The 27171-nt window shown below is 36.2% G+C and overlaps 1 protein-coding gene and 1 long non-coding RNA gene across 6 annotated transcripts in view; one reads left to right on the plus strand and one right to left on the minus strand.

Annotated features, from left to right (window-relative positions):
* Nucleotides 1-16673, minus strand: part of col14a1a (collagen, type XIV, alpha 1a) — a 106427-nt gene extending 89754 nt beyond the window's left edge. Inside the window, exons 1-5 of one of the 2 annotated variants that reach the window (XM_069194910.1) lie at nucleotides 16411-16672; nucleotides 14411-14535; nucleotides 10944-11060; nucleotides 7330-7473; nucleotides 5033-5119 (exon numbers count right to left, since the gene is read on the minus strand). In XM_069194910.1, the coding sequence (XP_069051011.1) occupies nucleotides 5033-5119; nucleotides 7330-7473; nucleotides 10944-11060; nucleotides 14411-14501 (439 nt within the window). In that variant the 5' untranslated portion in view covers nucleotides 14502-14535; nucleotides 16411-16672. Of the gene's footprint in view, nucleotides 1-5032; nucleotides 5120-7329; nucleotides 7474-10943; nucleotides 11061-14410; nucleotides 14536-16410 lie in introns of both variants that reach the window. The other variant, XM_069194911.1, reaches the window with a different exon arrangement.
* LOC138241420 (uncharacterized) overlaps nucleotides 15922-27171 on the plus strand; it is a 40780-nt gene continuing 29530 nt past the window's right edge. The window contains exons 1-4 of one of the 4 annotated variants that reach the window (XR_011190647.1): nucleotides 15922-16113; nucleotides 16527-16683; nucleotides 17566-17679; nucleotides 26949-27121. This is a non-coding gene — a long non-coding RNA (uncharacterized lncRNA). Of the gene's footprint in view, nucleotides 16114-16521; nucleotides 16684-17565; nucleotides 18954-26948; nucleotides 27122-27171 lie in introns of those variants that run through there. The other 3 variants (XR_011190645.1, XR_011190646.1, XR_011190644.1) reach the window with 3 other exon arrangements.

Genomic DNA, 27171 nt, shown 5'->3' on the forward strand with positions numbered 1-27171 from the left:
AGAGTTGGTAAACAGGGTATAAATCTTTCCGGAATCCAGTTATCCATTTACCCAGAATGCAAAACCAAAAATGAGAACCAGACAGAAGTAAAATTATAGTTACAGAGTATCTTACAGTCAGTAATTTGTGTCAGCATAAATGCATTTTTATAAGCTCACAAGGCTGGATTGAATTAAATTAAAATAGCCCACAGAAAGATCCAAACCCTGAAATAATAAAGCTGTTTAACCATTTAAAAATGTATCAAAATCATGTGATTACTACAATCTGAAAAACTAAAGGAAAAGCAGCAAATAATTTATATTTTCTTTTTTGGGGGGTGAACGTGAATTTTGTTTGCATCAAAACAGAGTGCTATCATTGGCTGTTATTGACTAATACAAGGTAAAGAAAAGCACAGGATGATAATGTAAAAGAGCATACAGTACCACATATTCCATGCTGGGATACCTATTATACACTTTCGCAAACTGAAAATTAAAAACAAAATCACATCTCTCACACCTCTAGCTCAGTTCCCTTTCCATCTCGGTCTTCTTCAGAAGAGGGACCTTTGGATACTTCTTTCACTCATCTCTTGTACATTCATTATAGCACATTATCTTCACTGTTCAACACTGAAACACTGTCTTTCCCTCCTTTTCAACTCTTTGTTTTAAAGTTTCTTGCTTGCTTAAACCTGCTTTAACTAATTAATTCAATCTACTAATTGTTTTCTTGGTTTGGTCTGAGGGTGGGATCTTAACATCTAGAGTGATTTTGAATAATGAGCTTTCGTCTAAATCAAACTATTTGAATTATAAAATCACAACTGCCTCAAAACACTTTAATTAAGATAAAACAAGGTTAATTAAACTTACAGTACTTAATTTTAAATTGAAGAGTCCCATTATTGTAGTGCTTTGACCCACTCTATAGAATCTCTATTAAATTACTTAAATAGGAAAATGATCATTAATTTGTTTCCACACATGTTGTCAATAGAAATAATTTGCATTGGTCTGAATTTCGACTTTATCAAGTTGTTCTTATGTGGCAAGCAGGTTTTAATTAGAAATTTAGAATGAAGATTTCAGACTAAAAAGCAGGTGTTTTATTTTATGTGCATCTAAGATACAAATGTTGAAAAGGGCAAATCAAGCATTGTAATTTCGGAAGCTTTTGACAATGTAATCAAAGGTATTATTTTCCAAACTCAACAACACTGTGCATACTTTCCGGCATCCTTTTCTTACTTCTCTCCTTGAACTCCAGCTTTTTACTTATGATACTTCACTACTTTGAAGTTGCTTTCCTTGTACTTTTAAAATGACTTGCAATACAACTCTTTTTAATTAAATTCACTATTGTTTTTTTTAAAACCAACTCCTTGCTTTCAGAACTAAACTGCTGTGTTCCTTATTTTCCTTCTATCTAAAACCTCCAAATGGGTAGTGTAGTGCCAGCTATCCATTTTCCTTTAAACACAGATGGGCTACAAGTCAGAGGAAGTCATCCAACCTACTAATCTAAATCTAAAGATTTCATCCGGCTATTTCTTGAAAGTATCTAGAATATCAACTTCAACAGCTCAACTTGCTCCAAACTGCCACAACTTTCTGTGTAAAAAATACCCCTGCTGCACTTCCTGCACTGTTGATTTTGAAGAAGACCATCTGGTTGACCGTGTGTGAATCACACCTTCTCATTGTCTTTCCTGTTCAAGACTAAAAAGATTCAGTTCTGTCACTGTAGGATTTTCCCTTCAGTTTAGGAATTTATTTGCTGTGTCTCCAGACTGGTTTTCACTCAGATCAGACTGGATACTCAGTTATTCTTTTCAGTTCATGCTGCTTCTGTCTCCTCTGCCTTAATCTTTTTTTGAACTGTCTGCTGCCTCTGACACGGTGGATCATTCTATTTTCCTGACAACACTCACCTGTAGACATTTTATTACTTTAATGGGCTGATACAAATAATTTAGGGACTCAGTGTAAAAAAAACATAAGAGTAGGATTGTAAAAAAACACATGGAAACACAGACAAGTCCGTTTCCTTTTGTCTGCTTTTTAAATTTCACTTTCATTGCTTTTTCTCTTTTTTTCCCTGATATGCTTAAGCTAGTTGTCATTACTTTATTAGATTAGGCACTGATTATTACCTACGATATCAAATTTTCACTTTCCATCTCTAAATTTCTAAACAAACGAAGGAAACCAGAGACACTAGTTGAATATTTTGAGATCAGGTGTGGCTCCTGCTCTTCGGTTTATGACTACAAAATAAAGCTGGCTGATCCCAAGTGCCATTTAGAAGCAAGAGCTAGACCCTAAAGAATAATCACCATGCAACAAAACAATCACCTACCATCATCTTTAACCATATTAGTCTAGGAAAATCTCTGGACAATTAAAAAAAAATCCCTTGATATTTTCAGATAGTTTTTTTAACCTCTTTTAATTTTTCCACATTATACTGTAAAGCTAGATCACCTATTAAGACTGTATCACGTGTGGGCTGAATCATTGATTCCCTTTCAACTTGAAACACAGGGCTTGCAAAAATAGTAATAGTATGTCACAGAATATAAAACCTAAGATGTCTCCAATACCTGTGTTGGGTGAAAAAGCAAATTACCAAAAACCAGCATCTTCCAGAAACTCTTCTAACAGGATTTTCTCAGATTAATTTGCAGTTCAATAGTTTGGAGAAAGAAGTCTGGAATAACCTTTATTAAGGGGGAGTAGAAGTGTAATTTGAATTAGTATTTCTTATTGTCTCAACTTGAGTGGCTGACAGTCTTAAGACCAAGCCATGGCTTAGGAGGGATGAGCCTGGGTGTTTCTGCAATGGTGAAAATGGGAGGAAGGGTAAGAAGTCAATATAAAACATGTAACTGGATAAGAATCAAAATGTCATAATACATAGAAGTGAGAGAGATTAGGATTAAACATCCTCCCAAACATTAAATTACCATTCCATTTCAGAAGCTTGGACAGATTTTAATTAATCTAGAGCAGATGTATAATTTAATTAGTTTTTTTTTGTCAGAGAATTACAACCTGGCTCTAAGTACAAGCTCAGAACTCCCAAAATATGTGAGCAAGGGCTCCATGATGCAACTATCAAATTCTTGATTTATGAAGTTTAAATAGAATATGTATAAAGACTTGATAAGTACATTGAAAGAAGGAACAGGGGACATGAGAAGTTTTATGGAAGCCTTGGTAACGTTTTCCAAGCTGAGATGCATGGACACTTCATACTGCTACTACTACTTCATACTACTTTGAAGAATATTGTTTTTCGTGATAAGTGATGAAAGTGTTAGTGGAACATAACTTCTGAAGCAGATGAAGCCTGGCTCCCTGCAGAGACCCCCCAAAAGTTGGTGGAACACATCGCAGAATGCCGATAAGGAACCCAAAAAGGGGAACTGGAGATGAAACATGAAACCCTTTCTTCTGTAAGCAGGTGCATATTTCCTACTGTAGGCACCACTGTGCAGGTGGAAAAGGTGGGGGAAGAAAGTCAGGGGCTGACACTGTACCATGTAGGACGCCAGCGAAGAAACGGGGAAAAGGGAGGGGGACCCATGCCGCCGCTGCCTGCGTCTTGACTGGGACGCTGGAAGGGCCGTAGTGCGGGTTATGAACGAGAAGCCAGGAAACCAATGCAGACCGAGCCATAGGTCCGTTAGAAAAACAGACATCGCCAGCCAGGTTCCTCCCCTTTTGCAGAAAGAGTTGGAATGAAAAAAACATGAAGCACAGCAGACATTGTGGGCACCAAAAGTACTTTGGACAGGACGCCCAACAACGAAAAGGGGATGAAAAGGGAAGAAAGTAGAAGAGAAAGGGCAGATCAGGTGATTCGAATGAGACATGAGAAAGAAAGTAGGTGGGACAACCCCATCCCACCCTCTATGCCCCTGCTTTTTCCTCTTTCCTTCTGAGCGCAACTGTATCCCCGGGGGGCATCCGCGGAGGCACACTGTCATCAGGACAGGCCGTGGCACGGCGACTACTGCGCCTTGGAGCGGTTGCGACTGTGTGGGGGAAGAGACACGTTTGGCGAAGGGACGCGGGACAGAAGGTAGATTTGCTGCGGGAAGAGTTGCTGAGATGGAAGTCGAGTGTCAAGGCTGACTTGCGAGAAGGCTGTTGGATTTGGGGAGATGAAAGGGGGGGGGCTCATCAGGCACTGGCTGCTGTGGGGACCGGCCAAAGGGTGCAAGTGTCTGCGACAGAGATGTGAATGAGAATGAGAGTCCTGGGGAGGGTTGAATTCTAGGAGATTTCAGCTTCCAAAATAGGCTGCATTCTGTGACTTGCTGAGATAGCAGGACTGTTGTGTTTTGTTTTCCCAACAGGCAGATAAAAAAGAAGGAAGCCACAGAGAGTGCTGCAGATAAGATTTGATGCATCCTGAATGGCATTGTGTGAAAGCAAAATGAACAAATGGTATCGCCAGAATCGTGACATTTAAACATAGGTAGGCAGAAGAGGGTGATAATAGGGTTTGTCCACCCTCTGAACTTTCATCTAAATCTCCATACCTTTATGATGCAACAGGTGAGATTTTGTGGGGAGACTTAGGAGTATTCCCAATGTAATTATAAATTGTATAGTAGCCTTTATCAAAAGGATAAATTCTAATAATTTAATCATTCACAACTCAGTAAGTTTAAACTTAATTACACACCTCTATCAATGCAGTCATGATTACATTATCTTATTTTTAGATTACAGGCTGTTTTATTATATAACAAATATAAATGCAACACAAATAAATGTAACTAATACTTAGTAAATGTAAATGCTATGTTTAGAAAAAATATAAGAAGTGACTTATAGATGGTTTACATTTTCGGAGACTATAATCAAGCAATCAATATCAAGATTTTATCAGCATACATATCCATTAATATGTATATATACAGTAAATTAATTAGTAAAGAGGCTGTTAATTTAGATAAAAAACAAGGACACACAAGTCCAAAGGTCTCAGATAAGAAAAAAATGTTATTATTTTATTATTTTAAACTCTTACCTCCTAATATTTCATTTTCATCCTCTACTGCACTGGTATCCTTCCGTTTATGAGGCTGTAAATCCTCTTCGTGTTCAGAATCTTTAGCTGGAAGACATACCAATAACATTTCTGAAACACACGGCAAGTATCCCAGTCTCCATGTTCACACAACACAAACTATTCACACTACGAAAAATAATCATAGGAACAACCTTTTCTGAGATGTCAACCGTGAATATCATTCCAGAAAAATAAATTCAATTTTTGAACCCAAACCTTAAAATCGCTGCTCTTGTTTAAAAGCGATTTAGACACGTATTAACCACAGACCACTTGGGCAATACAACTTTAATTCTACAATTCAGATATGTAGAACCTCAGGCCTTAAGAGATGGGGAGCACTTCGCTGGTTCTTGCCATAGTGGTGAGGCTTCAGGTGGGGACTTGGGGACTGAACTGTCATTGGGTTTTCAAGTTGGCACCTTCATCATCAGTGTTTCATTGACATCTCCATGACTTCTCCAAAAGGCTAAATGCTCCCCTTGAGACAGAGCCATTGACTCTTTCTGTAGCTTCTACTGCATATAATTTGATCATAATCAGCGGCACCATTACACTCTACTGCTGAATGAAAGAGTATGGTCAGGCAGATCCAGTCTTTCCCCATGGATCCACATTGCTCCCTCAATTGTCTTACTCTTATCTTCTAAGAGGCCTGTTAGTACAATACTGTCTTTTTTTATCAAGATTAGAATGCCCTGTGTTAATCCATTTTCATGCTTTACTTAGCATGTTGCCGTTTGTTTTATTTTACTCTTCAAATGTCACAGACTCTTCTTAACAATATAATCCATTCATGTTTCGTTCTGTCCCATCTTTGTATCTTTGTGATTCCTACCTTTATATCATTCCAAGTTTCTTTGTGCAGCTCGAGGTTTCTGAAATATTCTTGCATGCAGAAAACATATTTCACACTCGTTTTTAAGCACAGAGATCATTCTTTATGATTTCCGTCTTATGACACAAAGGTAGCTTTCCTTTCTAAATTGTTTTCCTTTCTGAAAAGCCTTTCAAAAGTGCCCAGCTTTATTCTCCTATTTGTTTCATATCAACGGTGTTCATCTGATACTTTCATTTAGTCACTGATTGTTCCAGTAACCAGTTACTGGTAACTTCATCAAATGCACTTCCAGATTATGCAGACTTGTTAAAACTAACTTTCATATGTTAAGTTAATTTACAGTCCCACTTTGTTCCTGGCATCATTCAAAACACATCACATTTTCACTTCTTCAGGATATGGAGCAAATTAACGGTGCATTAAATATGGTAGATATGGTGTATAAACATTTCCTTTGAATTTCAGTCTAGTAACAGCCACATTAACACATGTTAGGCTGACTTCACCATATCTCAGATGCTGAACATGGCAGAGTATATCCAAGGAAAATCCCATTGCTGCTACACTGTAGGTGGTAATAGTGGAACTGTAGATAACACTCTTCCTACTGAACCAAAATTACCAAGCCAATGGTAACCAGTAATACTGTGCTTTAGGATGTATTGTTCTTCAGATGAGACATTAAACCAAAGTCCTGACAATTCATCCTGTGGCAGCCATCACTAGTCAAATCACATGTACAGTAGGTTCACCAGTCCCAGAGACAGCCCTTCAAGACATAACCTCCACCAAACATCAGATTGGATCAGAGATCAGAAAGAAGAGTTTTGGAACAACACTTTAAAGACAGAAGAGACCTTTACCAAAGTAAAGCAAAAGTTAAAGTGTGGAAAAAACAAAGAACACCACCTGTGAAGCACGACTGGACATGCATGGTTGCCTCTGAAACTGATGCAATTATCTTTATTGATGATGTAGCTAATGATGGCAGCAACAGAATGAGTTCCGAAGTTCACAGAGACATTTTGTCTGCTGACGTAGAAGAAAACAGTTCCATACTTACTAGGCAGTACTTTACAGTGCAGCATGACAATGATCCAAACCCCCAGTTCTAATACGATCATGGATTTACATTTATCATTTGCATTCATTTCCTGATCACAATACAAATTGCTTGACTATAAAACAATAATGACAGTTTTGACTTTGCTATCCCAATTGTTTTGGAGGGCACTGTATCTAGCAAGCAGAATTCACCATAAGGTAACCATTAAAGCATCATTATGTAGCTCTAACTACATGTACAAGCTGAGTGCTGAGGATTTGGAAGCTATGACAACTGAGAGAATGGGTCAGCAAGTCCCTTTTTGAAGAGCCTTCCATATTTCAAATTCACAGCATGTACAATACATACCCATGAACCTCCCTTGTAACGGTTTGCTTTCCTGGTTTCCATTCACAGCAATAACCTTGGCTGTATATTCCTTATTGGGAAGGAAGCCTTCAATTATTACTCTGTTATCCCCCTTAGAGAGCTGTAATTCATGTGCCTTTCCTCCTGCAATTAAAGAAATACAAAAGAATTATAAGAAACATATTACTATAGGTATAGTATGCCTTTCCCACTTTGCTGTTATTTCTGGCTTACCGTATTACCAAGGCTTACTGCTTTATAAAACTGCTTCTCTTTTACTACTATGTATTAAAAAGTAACAAATATGAAAAAACAAGACATTTCTTCAACTATCAAGTTTTCTAGAACAGCAGGAAGCCTGCAGGCATTGTAAGTGTAAATTATCTTTTACTGCACAAGGTGCATTCATCAGCAGTGTGCATGCTGGAGACAGCTAGTCAGGACAATCTTTCTGTGTTTAGAGAGACATTCATTTTAAATGTAACTGATGGAAAATAGATTTCCCATAAATAGAATTAATACACCATAACACACTGCTTTGGCAGTTGCATGCTAAAAGAAATGGAATGAAATCTATTCCCAAGAGACCATGCATGGCAAGAACATTTTTCAGGCTTAAACCTGTTACGTAGTCCACTGTGTTCATTTAAGATTTTAAATGTCAGAAGTTTGAAAGAAGATTAGGTGATGTTTTAATTATTTAATACTGTTCAACATTCATTTGCATTTTTCATTCAGCCACCAAAACATGACCTGATGGATGAAAAATTGGAGAAACACGGATATTATATGATATTATATAAGGCATAATATCCAAATGGATAGTCAGAGAAAATCTTTTGCAACAAATCAGCAGCAAATTATATTGAAAACAAGCCAATTTACAGATTAGAAAGTCTGAAGACTTCAGTCTCCCCTTAAATCCAGCAATTGTATGCATTACTTGACCTGAAACATGAACGAACCTGAAGTTACATATTATATTTGATGTACAGTAATAATGAATTCATTCAACAGTAACAAATAAGTCCTAAAGACATAAATGCAAATGCCTTCTTAAACTTTCATTTAATAACAAAAAACTCCAAGCTTTACCAAAACAAATAAATCTTGTCTTTGCAATCTCTCGATATACCAATAGTAATTATATGCTTTCAGGGGAAAATATGCATTGGGAGTATGAATTATATCTATTACTATTCATGATTAGAGTATGGTCGGGCACAGAAAAGAAATTAGGGCTTTTGAGAGATGTTTTTCCACATGTTTATATAATTCTGCTTTCAAAATCATGCAGAGTAAATAAGTTGGGGGAAAAGAAGTAGAAGACTATATAAAATATGAAGGTTTTCTAGTTTTAAATATCTTATTCACATATACTGACACTGAGCTGAAATCTGTTGCTGGGGACTGGGAAGTCTGGGCTGATATACTCAGCTCACTGCAACCGCCACCCTCACCAGGAAAGTGGAGTGAAAATGGATAGATGGATGGACATACATTGACATATATACTGGCAACATTTCCACTGGATCATCATGCCCACTACGCAAATAGCAGTGGATCTGAATGTAGAAAATTTGAAAAAACCTATCCTCAAGACTCCTTATGTGAGGGTACAAGTTGGAACATGAACTGAAGGTTGAGGTCCTAAATCATTGCTCTAGACACAGTTTCAATCCCAGCATCACAGTTTATGCCTAGTTTCTCTGCCTCTGAGTCAACCAAACATATATTTCTTAAATGAGGTACACCGATGAGACTCGCATCACACAATAGGTTTTGTTTTCAAAACCTAAGCAATAGAACTGTTCAGACGGCTCTTCTTTATTGACTAATTATAATTATTTAAATTCTGGGCCACTGTGGTGGACCAAAAAGAAAAACTGTGTTTCATAAGAACCAGTGCAACAGCTGTGGTTCATGAATTCAGTTACTTCTCCAGTGAAATGCAGTACAGTGAGAAAAACTGTTAATACTCAGTTCAGGTACTCCTAAGGTTTGAAAAATGCATGATGGAAATTCTACAGTATATAGCAAAGGTCTTTATTTAATCATATGTCAAGTCTGAAGATGAATAGATTGTGAACCTGTGCAAACAAGCAATACTATACTACTTGATGGTTTCCCATAAGAAATTAGATTTCACATCCTAATACTGTATTTTAGAAGAGGAAAAGGAGGTTTTGTGATTTGGATGGAAAAAGAATCGTCAACTTGAGTTTAAAATATAGGATTTCTCTCAGTAACACAGTCCGGCACAAGCGAATGTGCTTAAAAACACAGCTCCAGGATAAGAACCAGAAGAAAAGGGTGTGCTAGGCATATACCTTACTGTAACACAATCCGTGGACAAAATGAAAGCTTTGAAGTGTGATCGACATGATGCTACAATACCAAGTGTGCTATTATTGTTGTGGGTTCTGGCCAAAGTTCAATAGAGATTTGATACCATAAAATAATAAGCATTAACTCACAATCTGTTTTAAATGCACCAGGTATAGCAACAGTCTTCCCTCTTAGCAGGAAATACAGTATCTTACTACCAGCAAGCTAACTGTTTCGGTTTATTACTAAAATCAATGGAGAGAAAAACATGCTATTAAAATATTAAACAGTAGAAAAAGGGAGAAAAAGAAAGATGCGTTTAAGAATGACTCTTTTCTTTTAGCTAAATAAAAGCTACATTTTGACTGAGCACATTTTTCAAGAAGAGAGCACCTACCTGAATTATCTTTACTGCACACATATAAAAATAAGATAATGTTGCTAATTAATTCTTATTCTGCATTACAGCCTGCACCCTTTAGAAAATCAGCAGTAGTGTGCACATTTTCACAATAACTATTTAAGTATTTTATAAAGGAATATAGGTGTGCTTGAATAAAATCAATTATCTCATTCACACAACTAGCCTTGTTGCTAAGGGTGCTGATTTCAGCACTGGCCAAATTAAGCCTTGCTTTTAAAGTCCAGGAGAACAGAATGGATACAGAGAGATTTTTGTTTAATAACATTATGACAGTATTAGAAAATGGTGCCTTGATTAAAAATACATGTAAGAAGAGGTTTTGTCCACACACAATAAATTAATCAGTAGCTGTGTTTTTAAGAAATCTGGTATCTTTTGACCAGATCTGTTCATATTTTTTGTTAGCACAGGGATGTTTTATATAATGTCCAGCAAAGTAAAAGCACAATGACAATATTGTCCCTTGCTCATGCTATCAAGTTACTAATTTGTATTTTTTATAACTGTATACAGTATATTATACAACTCTGATGTAAACATAAAAATGTACTTTGTGAAAGGTAAGAAGTCTGTACACAGAGAACAGAGTATATATATATATCTGAATGTGATGTATGTAATAATTTAAGCCTAGAATTGTACCAATGTCTAACACTGGTATATGACTGAACAAACTTACAGTTAGACATATCATCACAAAGCACTATGAAGGTCTTCAAAAACATCTTATAATAACCTTTTTAACACTCTCCAAATGACATGCAAAAACAAGTAACACTCTGTAAAACATACACAGATGGTATGTACTATACATATGTGGACTTTACCAACAGAATGTTATACATTATGAACACATTCCTACCTGATTCTGTATAATAAATAAATCTATATCTTTCAAAATCTCCCCTGGGTGACTTCCATGTTACAAGTAATCTGCCTGGAGACAACACTTTAAATCGTAATCTTCTTGGAGCAACAACTGAAAGACAAATGGAAATTCAACATTAATAAGTGAATATGTCCCATAGGAACTGATAATAAATTTAAATGTTGTTAAAATCACCAGAGTTAGATATACAGGCAGATGACAGGAGGGGATTAATAATATAGAGTACAAAAACATATTGAACAAAGACTGTTATTCCCACAATGTTTTTAACAATAAAAAGACAGACTACAACTTGACAGGAGAAGACATAGACAATGAAGATGCCACAAATGGTACATGGAAGGCTAAGTCATATTTTCTTTCCATGGAGATTCTTAGAAAAGAGCGAGGATTACTGGCTATATACAGTATGAGATAATGACAAATACTAATGTCTCCTTTAGAGACTGAGCTGTTGTTTCTTTCTTTTCAAAGAGTTTACAAAGAGTTGAGTCAGTTTTTGAAAGGGCAAACCAATTTGGTCATACTCTATTTTAGCAGTTTGGTCAGATCCTAATGAATGCGAATCCGAAATATGAAGAGAACATTTGATGTGACTTGCCTAGCTGAGGGATGGCAGCCCAGCCACGAGGATAAGGCTGCCCATATCCCCACTCATTACTGAGGAATGAGCTAGGGAGCTGCTCCAAGGGTGTATATGAGAAGGCAGGTGGGGGTGTGAAAGAGATATGCAAAGGAAAGTCCTTGGTGTAAGACATATCCATAGAGCAGAAGTGTGCTAGATTAGGATCTAACCTTCCTCCTCAACTTCTGTTATAATCTTCATGTATTGCGAATAAGCACAAATACCTAATGAGCATGAGCTATTTTTTTACGGCAAAAGATTGTTTTGGTCTTAGCTTTAGATGTCTGAACAAGGCGATATTCAATTTAATTCAAAGCTGGTGCCAGTTCATTGGCATTCACACTTAAATAAAAATGTTTTACAAAAGAAAATATGACTTGTTTTTTATAAATGTAAAATGCATATTTTGGAATAGTCTTCCAAGAATCTATTCCTGTTAAGAAAAACACAGAACTGCAAACTACATGGGCATACCACTTTCACCATTCCTCCTTCTAAATTAGTTCAACTACGGTCATAAGCATCACCAAAACAATCACTACCACATTCCCATTTGACACTGAGACAATTTGGTAACAAAAAGAAGAAAACACGAAGAGTTTCACAAACACTTAGGTTTGTGTCATCTTGTTCTGCTGTTAAATGGCAGACAGAAAATGTTGTGCCAAAGTACTCTTTACATATCTAGACATAACAGCAGTAAATATGCTCTGCTTGTGGACAAGAAGGGTATTTAACATTTCAGTGATAAATGGACTAAAGAAATACATACGTAGAATGACAAAATTGGAAGTCTAGATATGTAAAGACAACAGTTTGGCACATGTAAACAAATGTGGTTATTATAAATAGATATGGTCTGACAGTGCGATAGGTATTTCAGAAAAAAATCTATACGTAGGTAGATAAATGATAACAAGCATATGACACCAAGATCACCAACCTGAGATAGGGGGTGGATACTCTGCAGGGCTTTATTCTCTGTGAAGCAAAAAATCTCCCTTCTTGGGGACAATTAATCCAAATTCAGTTGTAACATGTATTTACACTGTTTTTTACAATCTGTGGGTGGGTTGTGTTTCTTAAACTGTCATTGTGCAGTAACTGCAAATTTGCCACCAGTAGCAACCACAAATAAAAAACTTTGATGTACCCAAATTAAAAAAATATATAGTCAAGAAAAAAATAAAAATATGATTTTACAGACAATAGGTTTCAAAGACAGATGGAGAATGCAGACACTAGTAAAATGGATACAGTTTGTTTCACATTTTTAATTTTCAGTTTTTGAATTATTCCATTTGAATTGGGCTGACAAAGCACATTCTAAGCAGCATACACAAAATGTATAAATGAAATGGGCACAGCATTAACTAAAACTTCTGTAAACTGCAGGCATGCCATACTTACATAATGAATAATAAAAACATACATGTAATGTCCATTTACAATGTATGTAGAAAGAAGTCTACAGCACCAGTGTTTGTGGAAAATAACTTGTAAAATAATAATTAACATGCTTTTAGGTTACTTAATTTTATTACTCTTCAGTTCCTTTGGTGATATTGTTTCTGCCTTTTTACAAACCAAATTACATTATAATGCTTTAAAAAGAGCCACGTCCATGTATAAAAGACATAAGCAAGGGATGCTGTATGATCTCTAAATAATAAATGTAACAAAAACCTCTAAATTATTCAGTCTTTGATGTGGTTGTCTTTGATTTGCCTATAACAGCTTCTAAATAAGCTGATTACATGTACCCAAAAACCTTCTGAACCCTTTATCATCTTTGCTTACCTATCAGAAACTTGAACATAGATCCTTTTACCCCTTAGCTTTTGCTAACTTATTAAAAAGCCCACTGAACTTATTAATATATTTAGTCTTCACAAATTGTTCTTTAAAAACAAAATAGGTAGAGATCAAAGTTTAGAATTACTTGACTGACAAGATGTATAACATGTAAAACCCATGACAACTGATGGCAATGATTTGCATTTTCAAAGGGTTTTAAACCTAATCAAAAAAGGAATATATGTTTATAGTATAAAGCTAACTTGACACAGACAGAATACTTGGGACTAGCACACTGCAAGATTCCCCTCACACAGTATCCTGCTGAAATGCATTCAGTCAGTCTTAAAACAATACAAATCAAGAGTGTACCTTGAAGACATTTTTCCAAAACACTATGAGGTTTAATTGCCATTAATAAGGAAAATATCACATGAAACAGGAAAAATATTTCAATGAGATCTTCCAAAAAAAAAGGGAGATTACTTATCGAATCTTTCAGTGATTTATACATAAGATCATACTGCTTTTGTGTAAGAAAGGGGGGTTGGAATTGAAAGAAAGTTGAAAGAAACCTTAAAATGATATTATCACAAGCCATCCTCATGTTTTGTTTTGCTTTTTAACTTTTCTTTCTTCTCTGTCAGAATGCAACATGTAGAGAGTCGGCTACTTCAAAGTTATTGAGCTCCTCAATTATGTAGTGGTGGAACAAAACGTTGAGGAATTTGGCTCAAGGTCTGGTGTTCCTGATTTGCCAACCTCTCTTCTTGGAGCTACTTGAAGTGGTGCACTTATTTTAAAGCTAAAGTAGTGCTTTCAGGTGGACACCTGAAACCTAATTCCTCTCATTTATGTCCCAGTACAAATAAGATGGAGATTTACATGAGCATTTGTTTTAGCACATGGCTGAATGAAGAAGAAAACACATGAAATGAAACAACATTACGGTGGTGAAATGCTTTGGCCAAATCTGCACATCAAAAAAGAAACCTTATGGATCAGTGAGATTACCTACCTTGACCCTGAGCTTGGATAGTGAAATGTGCAGCTACTGCAAGAAAGACCAAAGGACACCATGTCCTTATCCTGAATCCAAAAACCTTCATCCTTATCACTGTATGGCTGGAGCACTCAGCATGCCTGGAAAGGTACATGAGATGGACCATTCACAAAGTTGGTGTACAGGCAGGCACTGACTGAAATCTGATACTTGAACTATTCAGTGTTTAACCCAGAGATCTCCTAGTACCCTTCTTGACAAAGGAACTCAGGTTTGGAAACCCCAATAAAGAACCAGAAGAGGGTCCTTCAGTTGTCACTTGATGAAGAGGAACCACAGCTCACGAATTTAGGAATTTTCACATTTCTATAGAATGATCAAGAAAAAGTGAACTGTCTAGAACCAGAACAGGAATTAAACACACAATAGGAGACCCCCAGTTTCTATGTGAAATGAACCTAACACATCATCCAACTGATTCTGGATGGGTCCCACTAATGTTAAATTTACTGCAAGTACCTTAAAAACATGCATTAACAAATAGTCTAATGTGTCTGTTAGGGGTGAAACAAGCCAGTTTACTGAAAACGGTTGGCAATGTAATCTGAATTGTAGAAAAGCTGCCAGTTTATTTCAACGTTGTCTTTTTATTGTCACGATTAGTTAACTTAAACCCCAAAGGGGAGTTCAAACACTTTTTTTCTTTTCTTTTTTTGCTTTTGTTAATTTAATAGGATTTGTTTTGATTTTCCAAATCCATGATTCGAGAATCATGAAAAATCCGTTTTTAATATCGGTCATTTATCAGCAAGAAAATGATACAAAAAAACGATAAAGCAAGAAGCAAAAGTCACTACAGCACCCACAGTACAATAAATCAGTGATGACAGCAGAGGTTATGCACCCCGACATAGGCGTAATTAACATAAATCTTAATTTCAAAATTAAAGTCCATGTAAAACCTAAACTTCTTATAGGTGCCATCATTTACTTTTACTCTTTTTTCAAATCTTTAAAGAAATAGACTGCGCGTAATGTATGTATATACTTAGTTATTGTCTCTTTTGTATTTTACCATGTCTTTTTTTAACAGAATTTACAGTACAAAAACTTTCAGTTGTAAATTTAGAGGTACTATTTAAGAAATCGTGTCTCCAAAAACTTTGCAGTGCTTATAACATCATATAAATAAGACGGATCTTAATTATTTCATTTAATCTCTGAAGACTTTTGTTCTAAACAACTAGTGTGCTTCTAAGGAGCCTTTCGCTAATCACAGTAGGGACCAGAGTCCTGGTGTCGTTGTCAAATTTCATATCACCATGTGATCATCTTAAGCCCTATAGGAAATTGTATCTTCAGATAGTAATTTTAATCCTCCACGGCGAACGATCAAAAGCTATCTAAAGCTCTCAATACTTTAACATCAATAGATTCTAAAAGAGTCGAGACAAAACATTAATTTCAAGCAAGTCTATCCGTCGCCATAGTGACATACTCTGAGTGTTGTCTACCATAGAGTTAAATGAAAAAATACAACTATAATTAACGTATTAGATGCAACAAAAGCTTTGATTTCCTACTTTAACTTTCACGTTCGTAACTGAAAAATACGTCCCCTGCGGTAATACATGTAAGAAAATAGCTATAACTACAAAGGTTTGACTTGGATGAAAAAGTCTTCATTTCTAACGTAATTCCTCCCTAGAACGTGATCGGTAAGAGCTTGCTTTTTTCCGCAGTAATGAAAATATGCAAAATAAAAAAAGAATTAAATGTTCTCTAAAACAATATGCATTTACAGAAAAAAATGACAGAAAACTTGCATTTGAAATCTATTATTTCACCCTTAAAATGGAGCGTAGAATTAATTTGTCAATTAATAGTAAGGTAAAACTTTATTAAGTACGACAATTCTGAGTTCAGCTTTTTTTTAAAAAATAAACTACAATTGAATTATTGCATTTCCTTATAATTCGGGAGCTGATAAAGAGAAATTAAACAACATAGCATACCTTTTGAAACATGTATATTATATTGTTTTCTCTCAAGAGGATCCTGAGAATGCACGACAGTTGCTGCCTGTCCCGGTTACTAGCAAATTCTCTCTTTCTCCGCTCTGTCAGTCCAGGCTTGAGCTGAATGTGGGTGTTTCTCACGTCGTTATTCACCCTTCCCTCAAGCTATTCATTCCTTCACCTCGTTTCATCTGAAGAGAGGACGAATAAGAACAGAAAAAAAACCTCAAGCAGCCAATTGCCGAAGATGGGACGAACTCCAAAGCATAGGTAATATTTGAACGCCCTGGGGGCAACAGTCTGCGCTCCAAAGGTGAGCAGCAGTTAAAAGAGTTTTGCTACAGTAGGACGAACAATTTAGGAGATAAATTACTTTTGTTTCAATAAATCAAGGAAACACTTAACACAGTATAAACAGCAATTTTTAAATGAAATGTGTAAAAGAACTTGGGCAGTAGTATACGCACTAGTACTCATCATTTCCACGATAATAATGGTTATATTTTGTATTGAAATGCTTGGGTTTTGCCATCCAGTCAAGCTCCATTAATAACGTTGCTGCACTGTAGCTTTGTCCCACTTGTGTATAATCTTTAAACTAAGAGGTAAATCACTCGACTAAAAAGGACATAAGTACTGTTTAAGCAGTGATCATTCCCACAGGCGCTTCAATTACTTGCCCAGTGGCTTAATGTGAACCTGTGGTGTAGTGGTTCTTGTCAGCGGTCAATTCGCCTGCTGGATCTATAAAACCATTTCATTAACAGCAAATTAATTAACGTGCTTTCACGTTACTTAATGTGCAATCCCTGACTTTGTTTTTTGCACAGTCATTCTGCTTACAATAGAGGCACGGTAAACCTTGACGAAAGTATTAGAAATGCAATGCAAGATCGCACACAAGTACTGTAGTCAAACCCAATTCGTCCCAATTACACAAAAAATAAATGTATCTAACGTTTCCCCGTTACTCTATTGTGAGCTTAAGGATGTTGTACAAAGTTTCAGTTAACACTTTAGTTCTCTATCCAGTTTAATCTAAATGTATCCTTATTTAATCCTCAAGAGGCTTAACACTTAATACATTTATGTTGCAAGACAACGGATAGATAACAAACTTAAATAAGCCTGAATTCTGTGGTTTTATTTCAGATGCTGAACAGTGCACTGATATACCTAAAGAGATGTCTTGCCCAAGCCACATACAGAAACAAATTATAAAATGATCAACAGTTACTGATAAGAAAAAAGCTATTATATTCTGAGGTAAGGACTGTCCTCAGATGCAAATGAAATCCAGGTCAGTCAGTGGTTTACAAATAAAATGGAGACAAAGTGCTGCCTGAGAAAGGGGAAGGTTTTCCAAAGGAGGGGGAAATATTTTTTATGGATGGAAGCAAAAGATGGGATTGGCAACAAGGTGCAGTAGTTAGTGCTGCTGTGTCCTAGCTCCTGGATCTTGGTTTCTATTCTGGACACAGGATGGCCTCTTTGTGGAGTTTTTAAGCTCTCCCAGTGTTTGTATGGGTTCCTGCCAGCTGCTCCAGTGTCCTTCCATCTTCAAAAGACACCCTGACTAGGTCAGTTCGTGTCTCCAAATTCTTTCTTTGTGTGTGCCTGTGATGAGCTGATGTCCCATCCCAGGTGTAAGCTCTGTTAGAGCACCCAGGAACAAACAGTATTCTGATAATGGATGGAAGATACTGTGTAAAGGCAATTAATGCATACTGTACACGTACCAATAGCAGGTAGGTTGAAACTAGCGTTTGAGAAGACATGAGAGGAATCTTGTGATTCATCCACTGTTTAATTTTTTTAAGGGTGAAACCAATTATTGTCTGAACCCTTTCGGTGTGAAGAAACCTATTATTTTCATACAAGGCAATCTGAAACCAATTCTTGACAGAATATTTCTTTGTGACTTTTCCAGCACGAGTAAATGTAGGGTACAAAATGGAAGCTTAGAATACTCTGTAATTCTATAAATTCCTTTTCATCCAAAAGAATCCGTGATAGCTTTTCTGTATCTCAAGGCATCTTGTTAATCTTTTTCATTCAGTAAAAGTAACAGTTCTTTCTTTGCTATAGAAATGTATCACCGTTACATATATTTTTGTATATCCTCCACTGGATGATGGCATGTAGAAGTGATGGTGGAAGTCATTGGTAATATTTCTGTATGAGGTTGTGTGGAAAAGTTTTGCTAAAAACCGTATGTTATGATGTTTGGCCGATGAAGGTGCATTCTGTGTCCAAAATGTTTTTGTACATACCAGTGCTGGGTTTTTTTCAGCATTTTAAAACAAGAGAGCTGCTGTAATAAGAATCGATTGACTCTCTGTTAATACTTAAAGCTCACTGGTCTGTCCATGCTCTGAATCTCAAAGTAAAATGCTTGCCAATGTTACCTTTATCAGTGTAATTATACAGTATGTATTGTTTGACATTGTTTTAGTATGTAATTTTGTTCCATAACTGCAGTTTTGCTCTATGGGGTCTGGAAGATGTAGTTGAGTAGCCTTTCAGGTTGGTGTTCAGAGTTTGGCATATATACAGTTTGTACTCTAATAACCTGTGAAAAATAAACTTGGTAAAAACAACTGGCAATCTTAAATGGAGGAGGTCCAAGTGGGTCAAGATGTTAAATGGAAGAGATTCCATTTGACTCAACTTCCAGGTCCTGTAGACTGTGGACAGCGGCTTCCAAACTTTTCCTGACTGAGCTGGGAACCACAGCTGACCACACACATGGTGACTCATTCCTGCAAGTCTGTGGCATTCAGTAAGGCATCAGCTTCTTTATGTCCCCTGAGGTGGTGGCCATGCTGGCTTCAGTCTTGACTCCCAAAGTGGAAATAATATACCGTGCCTTTAAACACTGCAATGAATAGTTCTGATTACTGTAGTTTCTTTATTTAAAATCATTACCATGAGTGATATATTTATATAAATCTTACAGTTACTCAGTACTGGAGCCATGGGCTTAATTCCTGGCGATGTCTGCGGGGAGTTTGTGTGTCCTCCCTGTGTTTGTGTGGGTTTCCTTCGGTGCCTTTGGTGGGTGCTCCAGTTTCCATCCACTGTCTGAAGACATACTGTACTGGTGGGTCAATTGGCTTCTGGAAAAAAACTGGCCCTGGTGTGAATGTGCACTTGTTTTTGTCTGTGTGGGCCCTGCAATAGACTGGCATCCCATCCAGGATGTATCCTGTCTTGTGCCCATTGCATGCTGGGATTGGCTCTGGCTCTCCCTGTATAGGATAAATGCTTAGAAAATGGATGGATGTGTTGTCAAATTCTAACTGTTCTCCTGTTCTCCAAAAAATGACACTTCCCTTTACCATTTATTTAATAGATATTGACTCTCCTCCATCTATTTTACCATTTTTTGCAGCAGTTCAATTTATTTTGCTGTAATGTAGTGGCATTCCACAAAATGGTATTTTTTCTGCGAGGTCTGCATTTCCTTGATTAATGTGTAGTTTGGCTAGTCATTATTGTGCAGTGTTTGAGGTCTCCTTGGCTTATTACATGAGCTGTTTACATATTAAAATCAATTAACCTGATGCAAGTCTACGTGTATTAGTGGCCTTTCTGAAACAGAAGTAATCATAGCTACTTACTATCTCTGCCTGCCTTATTAAAATGGGTTGTAAAAAAGGTCTTAAATATACTTGTCTTGGCTTGTCTCGCAAAAGAAGCAGGCTATTCCAAGATCTTGCTTGTGCCTGAAAAAAATGTCAAGACTTAAAATATTTTCTTGCTTTGGATTCATGCATCGGTAGTACTTCTTTTTTGAAATGTGCATAAGAATGTTTGTTATTTATAGTTAGGTTGTTTTTATAGCTTTAATAGGCTATCCTTGTTATTATGTTTTCTGTACTATTTTCAATTTTTAGGCTATGAATGCAAGTAACATATAATTAATAATATAAGGGTGTGGTCTCCTTTATGTGTGACTCACTATTTGCAACTTGTTACACACAGTACAAGTTTAACAAAGGTAAGTCTGTGATTTCAGGATCGTATTCCACACATCATATAACAGATCATGTTCCTCAAAAGCAATCCTCACATTTTTTACATTAGAAACCAAGTAAGAGATAAACACATAGTTTAAATAGCAATTGTGTTGAGTGCGAATATCATCCACAAAATCACTGGATATAACTTCGCTTAACTTCCATTTATTTAACAAGGCATTTGACTGTACTTGATATATACTCTATCTAGAAGACAGCCAGGAATCACACTGCATTCATCAAGGTACACATCTCTAGAGAGCTTATTGACGTCTTTGATAATCTTTTCAAGTAAAGAAAAATTGAATTTTACTCTTTGTTATAATGCAAATGACTTCTTCTTTCACACTAATCATGTGAGTGTCAGGCAGAATGAATGTCAGAATGTGCAACTCACAGGGACTAAGGATTCATGCTCCAGACACACAGGTGAAACTGAGGTGGTCCATTTTTCAAATACTGTACTACTGCTAATATTTTGAACTTAATGATTTTTTTGGAAATGTTATTTGTGCTGAAGATTGCTTCAGCTGTATCAGTAGTATTATTAAAGACATTTTTTACTCTTTATGCAATCAAGAAAATGACTTTCTAACATGCTATTTTCAGCTTCATACTTTTTTTAGTTAAGCCAGTGTGATCAGAAGGCTTCAGTGCTGAAGGCTGGCATTGAATCACTTGAGACTGATCGTTTCAAAATCTTCAGGAAAGTCTCCCATGTCCAGCTGCTGCTGGGGCTGTTATTATGATGAATGAGGTGGATTTCTGCTGAAAGTGTGATGAGTTACAGTGACAGCAAGCTCCCCAGGGCAGTTCCATAATGTCCTCCAGGAGCTTCCAGTTGGCTTCACATCACATTGGATCTGAGGTGACTGGCCTTTCCCCATATCTGACCTAGGAATTTAGCTGCTGCTTGTGTTTGTGGAAAACATCACAAAGTGGCTGGGGGCAAGGTCAGGAAGCAGGGACAGAGGTAGAAAAACTTCCTGAGGTTTTTTTTTTCTTTCCAGTCCCTCAGGTGCTGTAATCTGACAGCGGTCAAAGCTTTGAATCCAAATCCAAGACCTTCGGGGTACTGCCAACACGGACACCACACTTTATTGCACCGGCAAAATGATTGCTTGGTCAGGCCAATCTGTGTAATAGGATTCTGTTCACGCAGCTCATCACTGCAGTCTCTTCAAATCAGTGGCTTGACAAACAGCCTCACATTCTTTAGACCAGGGGGACACATTCTCACTGGTGCCATAATGGAATGGAAACTAAGTATCCCCGATTGCACCCAGGTGCCCGCTGGACAGAGCTGACACTAATTTCTCTTCTGTCCATGCCTAAAGTCCATTAAGGCCTGCTTTGACTGAGACCTGAGACAGAAAAAACAGTTATACCTTCAGAGATGAACTGAGAGACTTTCTGCTTGATTTCTTCCTCTTTTCATAAAAGAACATTCAACTGGTTTCCATCCGGACGGAATTATTTTGCCAATAAGACATACATTTTGTTTTGAGTCTCTGTGTCAGCGCCCTTCTTGTTGCTCTTGTAAGGCATATACTACAGTCTTTTTAAAGACCATTTTGACCTCCTACAACTTTATGCAAATTTGGTGTCCAAATTGGTGTCCAAATTATACACCGGCATATCTATACACCTTATGTATTAGCTCACTCTTTTAATGTTAAAACATGACATCACCCACTTGACTCGATCAGTGGAGTTTATTAAATATTGCAGTGAGCACTGCCAAGGTGGCATTCCGAGCACAAAGTCAAAAGGGGATTTTGAGTCTTTTTCACTAACTCACTAACCTACTACAAAGAAGTATTTTGTCATCATTTTAGCGCATTGATTCACTCACTCAGAAAACAATCCAGAAAACAGAAGATGTTTTAAAAAGTTTCTAAGCCCTGAAGCTTTAAAAGACTTCTGCTACACATTATGCAAGAATAACTAATTTGTTTATAATCAAGTTTGTTTATGATGCACTGTTTATTACAGTTTAATTTACCCCCACCAAGTCATATTTGGTGATTAATGTTCAATGCAAATGGCCTTTTAATTATAAAACAGCTTGTACCAATAAGTAATTCTACTTATTCAGAGTAAACCTTGTACTCAAAACCTGAGTGACTGTGGATCTGGAAGTTTGATTGATAAGATCAATAAGGTTATAAATCATCACTGTTGTATTTTGTATAAATTCAGTTTTATAATCGTGTAATTGAAAAATGGTGACTAACTACCGCAGCTCATTGCTGTCTTGCTGCTTTACTGACTATAATCTAGTATTGAAGCAAGTCTAATACTACTGTATATGAATAAAAATGTTCTGGACATTAATACATATATGAGCGTGAAGCTATGATTCTATGCTGAGAAACAAACAAAGGATTTTTTGGTCTCACTACTTTTTAAAGCCTGTTGTTTTAGATAAAATTAGTTCAATAATATATGACATCATAAAATGAGCACTTAAACATCAGTGGAACAGTTGAGGTTTTCCACAGCGTGATCACCTAGCTCACGTACGTATTAGTCTTATGTACTGTAGTAGGCTACACATGGTTCATGTGTTGAAGCTCTAAAATACTACTTTGTTTCTGTCTGCTACTTGGGGTACTTCATACAGCTTTACCTATCTTCTCAGGGGCTGTATTCCTGTAGATTGTACAGGAATCTTTCAGTAAGGAAACAATAATGATAAAAATACAGGTGATTTGGCTTCCTAGCCAAATCATTAGATGAGTGTTTAAGATCAAACCCTCAATAACTGCAGTTCCACATCACTGCTGTACTGTAGATAATCACAAGCTTTGAAAGTTAATTACATTTCTGAAAGAGGTGCGATAGAAAAAAAGTTCCAAATAAGTTCATAGTGGAAATAATAATGGCCTGAAGAATTTGGTGAATAAGAAAGAGACTGCAGCTGAGAGATTAACCAACAATGTGTTTGCATGTTGGGGCCCATTACAACTGCTGTTGTGTGTTTATTCTACTTAGGTAATAATAATGCATTTTTGACCTTTGACCTAATGGGCCACAGGTGAAATTGTGTTGCTATAGTTACAGACAACACCCTTAGAATTCTGCATGCTTCTCTTCACTTTTTTTGTGATCACCCCAAACAAGTATGATGTTATCTAGTGCTCCTAAAAGTGAGAAATCCTCTTAAATTCCACTACAGACTTTTTGAATTCATGCAAAAGGAAAAAAATGAATTGCATGGAATGGAATAAAATGCAGCTCCATTTATAGTATTTAGTTTGAATACAAACACCATGCAGTATATATTAAAATTAGTGTTGTGTGGATAGAAAGTAAACAGCCAGAATGCAATGAACTACAGTATCTGGATTCTCTTGAACACTTGTACTTGATACTGTACACTCTCTTCCACAAATTACAAATATCTGGATAAAAACAGTGACATCTGTATAATTAAAAGGAAACTGGAATTGTAATTGTATTTAGTACACTTCTATATAATCTGCGTTTCTTGCATTACAGTGATAAAAAACAGAATACATGTGTTTTTTGTGTATTGCTGGACTGGACTAGAGTAAAGTGAATTACAGGAATTAGGGAAAAGTACTGCTTACAAATAAGTTGAACTTATTTGGGCTGTGTTATACTTCTCTGACACCAGCATCATAAAGATTGTTTTTTTAAAATGTTTTTCATATTTTGTTTTAATTGCATTTTAGTATTTTTAGTGGTGCATATTTCACCTCTGTAGAATGTTGATTTGGGATCCTGGTCAAGTCAGACAACTGGCGGTGAACAGGAAGCGAATCAGGTCCTTGTGGTTTCTGTTTAGGTGTACAGCAAATTGGAGGGAGGGAGAGGCCTCAGGGCTGCACTCATGTACTGTACTCCCTCAATGTGTACAGAGTTCTGAGTAATGTCACTTGCTCACTTAGCATCCTCACATACGGGAGAAACTGAAGGACAGCAGTGTTATTGGAGAAATGTAAAACTTTTAGGGATTTCTTTAAAAAAAACATGCCTTTACCCTTTGTAGATGCAATCCTGAAAAAAGAATGTTACTCCTGCATTTGAGCATCCATACATGGGAATGTGAAGTATTATTTGGCATATATAAATGCTAAAAATGCCATAGCATGTACATATATCCATAACAGTATCACATGGCCAGCTATGACTGTACAGAGTGTATGCTTTGTGGGATATCTCTAATAGTGATAAATTAAATATCATTGATAAATATCATTGGGGTTTTAAGGCATCTAGCTGAACGCATGGAAAAGCTGGCTACTGCCAGAAGAACAGGTTAACATAACACCAATTATGCATGACAAAAGTGAATATCATTTTTCAGAGATCCACTGTATTTCTAGAGCAATGAATGGCTATAGATGGGTAATATATGTTATGAAGGAATGATCAATATATCATAATCTAGTGATTGAGCTTGTTCCATGCTTTTTTTGAAAAATTCTTTACTGACCTCAAAATGTATTCCTATGATCATCTTGTCCTGTGTATAGGCCATTATTTTAATATCTTAAGGGTACATTCTCTCAAGCTTACAACCATGCACCTTAATCACAGGAGTTTGTGAACAGGTTTCCACAGGTCTAGAGGGTAGTTCTTCAAGAATGTATTTAAAAAGGAAAAAGAAACAGGAAAGAGTACATGGATGAAAATGAGTAATCTCTGAAACTAACATCTAAAGCATACACTTTAAGCATGATCATCCAATAATAATATTTAGTGTTCTGGGATTGCATGATGCTCTTTGTCTATCCAACAGCAAGCTGATTTAAAAATAATTATATTTAATGTAAATAGCTGTTGTTGTGACCATGCATATTCAAACATTTCATAAGAAAAAATGCAAATATTATCCATTGTTTGCTTTCTCAAGAATTCCTGGGAAGCAGTAACAAACTGAAACAACATGCAATCCACAGAAATTGTATAAAGTATGCAATAAATTAAACAATTCACAAGCATCCTTTTTTTAAAATGAAATCTGAGCATGAGAATTTCTTCAGAAAGGGGACTTGAAATGTATTATGATATATTGAGGACTATGAAAAAGCAGTGTAACAACAAAATGCTGAAAATCACTTTCACACATCAATCTAGCTTTACTGTACCAGTAATCATATGTTAAATCAATCATAAGTCCTTGTCATTACTAATTTGTTAACACAAAAAAACAGTTAAAGTGAATCATATTTCTGTATTGGGCAACATACAGTATACCACTGCATAGCTTAACTGTAGTAAGCTTTAAATTATTTAAGGAGTTCTTTAGTTACATACAGTAATAGTGGTGTTGAAAGATATGTTAGATGATGTTAAGTATGGTGAGTTGAAGGAGATAGGGTTCTAGCAGTGAGAATCTTTCAATTAACCTTAAGGGCTGTGACATACAGTATGTCATTAGCAGTGTCAGCTTTTCTTCTTTTAGTAAAAGTTAAGAAGAATTTTAACACCATAAGAGACCTTGTGGGGAATTTCAGACTTGTAAAACAAAAGAGCCTAAGGAAACACATTAGAGGAGTTAAGAAAATACCCCTGAAATCTGTCATTATCTCCAGGGCATCCAAAAATGCTCTCTAAAGAGCATTGCATACTCCATCCAATTTCCTTGTAAGTAAAACGGAACAGCACTATCAGACCTTTCTTCCCTAACCTTTGTTTCTAAATCTGCAACAAAAACAGAAGCCGTCTTGAATGTCGTTTGTTTATTCAGTTGGTCTTTGAGTTTATGCAACAGTGAACAAAGTATTTCAAGGGTTTTCTTTTTTATTCTTTGAATGGGAGCGTTTTCGGATTTTGGCCTTCTTTCAGTTCCCAAAGAAAGGCTCAAATACTTGGAGACTGTGCTTTCTCATCTGTTGCTTCAAGGCTTTCAACCCATGTCAAATCTTGCAAGTCAGTCTGCGCTTTCAAATGCTGTCCTACAACTCACACTTACACTCTTGCTTTCAGTACTGCTTAAGTTACGGTTTTAATTTAATTGAAATACTTTGAGATACTATAATCTGTAAATCTTGCAATATAAAATAAAGCTTTTTGCCATTTCAAAATTCATAAAACAATTTAAAATGTAGAAACCGATCATATCTAATTTTCATTCCATTCTTGTTGCAGCAATTTTGTTTTCCTAAATATCAAATTGATGGATAGCTGTTTTAAATGATAAATTATATATATTTTTTTATATATTTCTTTTTCTGTGACGGTTTTAGATTACGTTTGAGGAAATTGCAATAAATGTTAAATAATCAAATGATTAAATAAAATGAAAAAGACCATCCTTAAAATGTAGCATTTTTTTTAAATCACATTAGATTAAACTGTGGACTCTAGAAACTGTTTACAGATTCTAGAAACTGATAAAAAGATATTTGTATTTTGACATACATTTAACATAGCTATTACAATAAAAGCATGACAGACTAAATTACTGTAGTATGATTCCATCTCCTCTCATATATAAACTTCCTACATCTGACCTATTTTGTTTTTTGCATATAACAGATTTTCATCGACAATGTTCATTTAACCAGCTTCATCCAAACTGATAGAGAAGTACTATCCTCAAAGGTGTACTGAAAGTAAATACATACCAGACAGACTTTTACAAGCTGGACAACACAGCTGGAAGCCAGTTTCTAGACCTGCTCCAGGGACTGTTTCTCAGCAGTCACTGCAGTAGGGGAGGTGAGATCCTTTATCCATTTATATTTCAACACAAACTTAG

Source organism: Lepisosteus oculatus, chromosome 10 (genome assembly GCF_040954835.1).
Source record: "Lepisosteus oculatus isolate fLepOcu1 chromosome 10, fLepOcu1.hap2, whole genome shotgun sequence".
Classification (NCBI taxonomy): domain Eukaryota; kingdom Metazoa; phylum Chordata; class Actinopteri; order Semionotiformes; family Lepisosteidae; genus Lepisosteus; species Lepisosteus oculatus.